This window comes from Propithecus coquereli, unplaced genomic scaffold (genome assembly GCF_000956105.1).
Source record: "Propithecus coquereli isolate 6110/MARCELLA unplaced genomic scaffold, Pcoq_1.0 Scaffold196, whole genome shotgun sequence".
NCBI lineage: Eukaryota > Metazoa > Chordata > Mammalia > Primates > Indriidae > Propithecus > Propithecus coquereli.
The window spans coordinates 1,722,853-1,728,565 of record NW_012144522.1 but is presented as its reverse complement, the minus strand read 5'-3'; the positions used below and the strand labels follow the sequence as shown (position 1 = coordinate 1,728,565).

At 37.5% G+C, this 5,713-nt stretch overlaps 1 protein-coding gene across 1 annotated transcript in view; it reads left to right on the top strand.

Annotated features, from left to right (window-relative positions):
* LOC105809509 (zinc finger protein 83-like) overlaps positions 1–5,713 on the top strand; it is a 43,398-nt gene that overhangs the window by 13,292 nt on the left and 24,393 nt on the right. The window contains 2 exon segments of the mRNA XM_012643330.1: positions 1,966–2,878; positions 2,880–3,718. Of these exon segments, the coding sequence (XP_012498784.1) occupies positions 1,966–2,878; positions 2,880–3,718 (1,752 nt within the window).

Below are 5,713 nucleotides of genomic sequence, written 5' to 3'. Positions count from 1 at the left end.
AGGAGCCAGCAAAAGAGGCACTGTTATTTTTATATACCAAAAGAGGAGACTAGCTCTTCAATTTTTATATGCCAAAATTGTTATTTTCTTAGCAAAACATATTGTTTATTTAATATTATAGTTAGGTTTTTATTCAATTTCACTATTGTGATGAAGGGCAGACCTTGATAACAGCCTCCTAGCTTTGTTTCTTCAAACATATCTCCACCCCCTCAGTGAGTAGATCATCATTCTCTACCCATGATCTCCCTGCATTGCTGTACTCTTGATAAAGTTTCATTGTATCTTTCTGTGTATAGAATGAAATCATCCATCTCTTCTCCAAGGCCATATTCAGGAATTTGCTTTTGGTTCCCACTTAGAGCACATAATCTCGTAGAATCTATATGTAGAATTTGTTGATTATATGTCTAGATATAGAATTTAGAGGTCATTTAATTTGGTTAATTTAGTTTCATAGTAAATGTTGTAGGACATGTAAGCCTAATTTCTTTCCATATCATCAAACTGAGTTTCCTTCAAATCTCTTGCGTTTGTGTCTCACTACTATAGCTTTATTCTCACAGTTAAGAATGGGGTAGTTTTGTGTTGATTGCTAAATTAGTTTCTCTTTACTACCAAGGGTGGAATTTTAACTGACATACTGTAATTCTATTTCCAGAGATTTGCAAACATAATTCTGCTCCTGCATGCCCATATAAAAAATATATTATGTATTCAATATTCTAGTTAGTGAGGGGGGATTTTTTCCCTAATTTCAGTAATGTGATCAATGGCAGGCCTTGACAACATCTTCCTGCTAGCTGTGTTTCCTCAAACACATACTGAGCACACCTTAGCCAAGGAATCATCCCTCTGTGTACACATCCTCCCTACATTGCTTCCTTCCTTCCACTCTTGCCTTTCCTCATGTGGGTTCTTGGTTTAGATGGACAATACAATCACTTTTTAGCATTTTAATTTTTATATTTCTGACCAGTCCAATTTCCACAAGACCCCCTTACTACCCACACTGCTGTCACTGTGTAAGTAAAGACAGTTGTTCACCATTGGAAAACTTTTGCAGGACACTGCCTAAGTCATCATTGTCACTGGTGCCTAAATGATTGTGTGCCCTGGGTGATGACTCACATACCATTATCTATGCAGGATGACTGAGTAACTCTATTAACAACACAGCATATGTATCCCTTGAAATATTCTTTCCTGTGCTCCTCTGTCCTATGACCTGTTCTTTTTGGTACTGGTTGGATCAGCAGATGTTCCTAAGAACATGTTTGAGCCTGCAGTCCCAGGATCAAGTTCTGGTTTTCTCACTTAATGTGCAAAATGGGGTTACATACATAAACACTGTGGACCTAGTGTTTTTATTTGAAAAATAATTTATCTCAAGACTCTTCTAACAAGCTAGTGATGGTCGATGGCTCAGAATGTTGCATGGTGTTTGTAAAGACTGCAAAATTGTGACTAGTACTTCAGCAGGTGAATTTGGTCAACACAGATATTCAGATCATAGTTACTTGTCTTACGTTGTATAGGATGTTATTTTTTGATTTTTTCCAAACAGTGTTTTCTCTGACCCTCGTTAATACATTTTCCAAGTACAAGTACCATAATTCTCTTCAATTATTAGACAGGCATATATTTTCAGCCAATTGCCATGTGCTTTGGCTTAATGGTGGAAAATTTCTTCTTCTTATAAGGTTAACATAAGTTTGTACAATGTGCTATGGTTATAGATTGCTTCATACTAAGCTTCCCTGCCATTTTTTTGAATTATGTGTAACCATCTTTTTGATATTTTTAAAGAACCCATTTTCCTAAAAATTAAAAATCATAATTGGAAATTTAATAACTGTTTATTATACGTATGTTACTCTTGGTATAATGTTACGTATTTCAATAGGAGGTATTTAATGACCATCTGAAATTCATCATAAACCTGTGGTTCTTTATATCTTGTAGGTATCTCTTCTATATGTATGATAAATGAATTGCCATTTCCTAAACTGAACAGTTATACAGGAGAAATACCCCAAACAGTAATGTTGGAAAAGCATGAAAGCCATGACATAGAAGACTTCTGGTTTAGGGAAATCCAGAAAAATATACAAAACTTTGAGTATCAGTGGCGAGTTGCTGAAAGACATTACCAAAGAGTCCATAAGACACATGAGGAAAATCTCACTGGTACAAGAGATCAGCATGATATAAGGGATTCAGGATATAAGTTTATTAAAAATGAGCTTGGATTAAACTTTCAGTCGCATCCAGCAGAACTACAGCTATTTAAGGCTGAAGAGAAAATTTATGAATGGAATCACATGGAGAACTATATCAGCAATTATTCCTTGGTTTCCCCACCCCACAGAATTCCTTCTACTATCAAACCCCACGTTTCTCATGAAGATGAGTATGATTTTATGGATTCACTATTTACACAAAAACAGAAAGCACATGTAGAGACAGAACATTACAAATGTAATGAGTGTGGCGAAGCCTTTAATCAAGGCTTACATTTCACTGTACATCAAATAATCCACGCAGAAGAGAAACGATTTGAATGTGCCGTATGTGCCAAGGTCTTCAATAAAAAATCATGCCTTGCAAGTCATCGGAGAATACATGCTGGAGAAAAACCTTACAAGTGTAATGAATGTGGCAAGGTCTTTAATACTATTTCACATCTTGTACAACATCGGAGAATACACACTGGAGAGAAACCTTACAAATGTAATGAATGTGGCAAGGTCTTCAGTCAAATTGCACACCTTGTACAACATCGGAGAATTCACACTGGAGAGAAACCTTACAAATGTAATGAATGTGGTTCACACCTTGCGGAACATCGGAGGATTCACAGTGGAGAGAAACCTTACAAATGAATGTGGCAAGGTCTTCAGTCAAATTGCACACCTTGTACAACATCGGAGAATTCACACTGGAGAGAAACCTTACAAATGTAATGAATGTGGAAAAGTCTTCCCTCAAATTTCACACCTTGCGGAACATCGGAGGATTCACAGTGGAGAGAAACCTTACAAATGTAATGAATGTGGCAAGGTGTTCAGTCGTAATTCATACCTCGTACAACATCTGATAATCCATACAGGAGAGAAACCTTACAAATGTAAGGAATGTGGAAAGGGATTCCATCAAATTTCACACCTTGCACAACATAGGAGAATTCATACTGGAGAGAAACCTTACAAATGTAATGAATGTGGGAAGGTGTTCAGTCATAAGTCATCCCTAGCAAATCATTGGAGAATTCACACTGGAGAGAAACCTCACAAATGTAGTGAATGCGGCAAGGTCTTTAATCATATTTCACACCTTGCACGACATCGGAGAATTCATACTGGAGAGAAACCTTACAAATGTAATGAATGTGGCAAGTTCTTCTGTGACAAGTCAAACTTAGCAAGTCATTGGAGAATTCATACTGGAGAGAAACCTTACACATGTAACGAATGTGGTAAAGTATTCAGTCGCAATTCACACCTTGTAAATCATCACAGAATTCATACTGAAGAGAAAGTTTATAAATGTAATTAATGTGGCAAAGAGTTCAGTCAAACTTAACACCTGGCAAAATATCGGAGAATTCATGCTAGAGAGAAACCCTATGAATGTAATGAATATGGAAAGGTGTTTCATTACATTTCACATCTTGCATAACATCAGAGAATACATACTGGAGAGAAACCTTATAAGTGTAGGCCAGGCATGGTGGCTCACACCTGTAATCCTATCACTCTTGGAGGCTCAGGTGAGAGTCTTGCTTGAGTTCAGGAGTTCGAGACCAGCCTGAGGAAAGTACTAAAAAGTAGAAACAGTTAGAGGGGCATCGTGGTGTATGCTTGTTTTCCCAGCTACTCTGGAGGCTGAGGCAGGAGGATTGCTTGAGCCCAGGAGTTTGAGGTTGCAGTGAGGTCGGATGATGCCATTGCACAGTACCCAGGGCCACAGAGTGAGACTGTCACACACAGAAAAAAAAAAAACTTGCAAATGTAATGAATGTAGCAAGGTCTTCATTAAATTTCACACCTCCCACAACATCGGACAATTTATACTGGAAGAAACCTTACAAATGTAATGAATGTGGCAAGGTGTTCAGTCACAGTTCATACCGTGTACAACATCTGATAATCCATACAGGAGAGAAACGTTACAAATGTAATGAATATGACAAAGACTTTAGTCAAAATCTGTATCTTGTATGTCATTGGAGAATTCGAACTGGACAGAAACTGCATAAATGTAATTTATGTGGAGTGGTCTTCTGTCCAAACTCTTCCTTACTACATTGTCGAAGTGTTTATACTGGAGAGGATCCTTACAAATGTAATGTGTGGCCACATCTTTTAGTGTGCATTCAAGTCTTACTAAGAATCATGTAATCCATACTGGAGAAAACTTTCAAATGTAATGAAATTAATACGGCAAGGTTTCAGTGGCAATTCATACCTTGCACATCATCAGAGATTTCATGCTGGAGAGAAATCTTATTAATGTGGTAATGTCATCCATGTAATTAACAAGGGAAGGTATTTTCTCAGCATTAAAGTTTTGGAAGACATTGGATACTTCATACTAGAAAGAAACGTTGCAAGTGTAATGAATGCAGCAAAGCCATTAGTCATCATTTAAGGCTTAACTAACCATCAGTTGATCGATAGCAGAGAGCAACCTTACAAATGTATTGAATGTGGCAAGCCTTAGGGTATAATTCGGACATCAGGAGTTTCCAAACAATTCTTGCTGGAGACAAACCTAACATGAGTGCAGCAAATCTTTTAGTGTACATTCAGTCCTCACAACACAGCAGATAACCCATATGGGAAAGAAACCATTCATACGTAACGAATGTGGTAAGGTCTTCTGCCACAATTCACACCTTACACATCATCAGAGAATTTGTACTTGAGAGAAACGTTACAAATATGATGAGGATTTCAAACCTTTATTATAAGTTCAAGCATGAATCAGCATAGGCAATTCCTACTAAAGAGCATTCGTGTAATGGTATGTGACAGAGACGTTTTCCTGGCCTCAAACTTACTAGGCATTGAGAAAATATATCTTTGTTGAAACCATACAAACATAAGGTGCATGTTTAGGCTTTTATTCAAACATCAGAACTGTCAGACCATCAGCATGTTCATACTGGAGAACAACTACACAAACAAAGTGAATGTATTGAGCCTTTTAGCAAACCGTCATGAGTTTTTTGTCACGAGAGTTTCATACTGGATAAAAAACAAGGCAAATGTAGTGAACCTAGAAAGTTCACTAATCTAAGGTGTGTCCTCAGGATTCATTAAAGAATTGATACTCAAAAGAATGCTTGTAAGTGTAATGATATGTTAAATTACTTAACCAATTCTCACAATACTCTCCACATTAGAGAGTTCATACAAAGAATAAAGACGTCTAATTCTTCATGATTAACCTTTGGTATGTACTGCAGAAAAACTACAAATCATACTATGTTAAAAGTCATGTCGTAGGCCGGGCGCGGTGGCTCATGCCTGTAATCCTAGCACTCTGGGAGGCCGAAGCAGGAGGATTGGTTGAGCTGAGGAGTTCGAGACCAGCCTGAGCAAGAGCGAGACCCCATCTCTACTATAAATAGAAAGAAATTAGCCAAACAACTAAAAATCGAAAAAATTAGCTGGGCGTGGTTGCACATACCTGTAGTCCCAGCTAC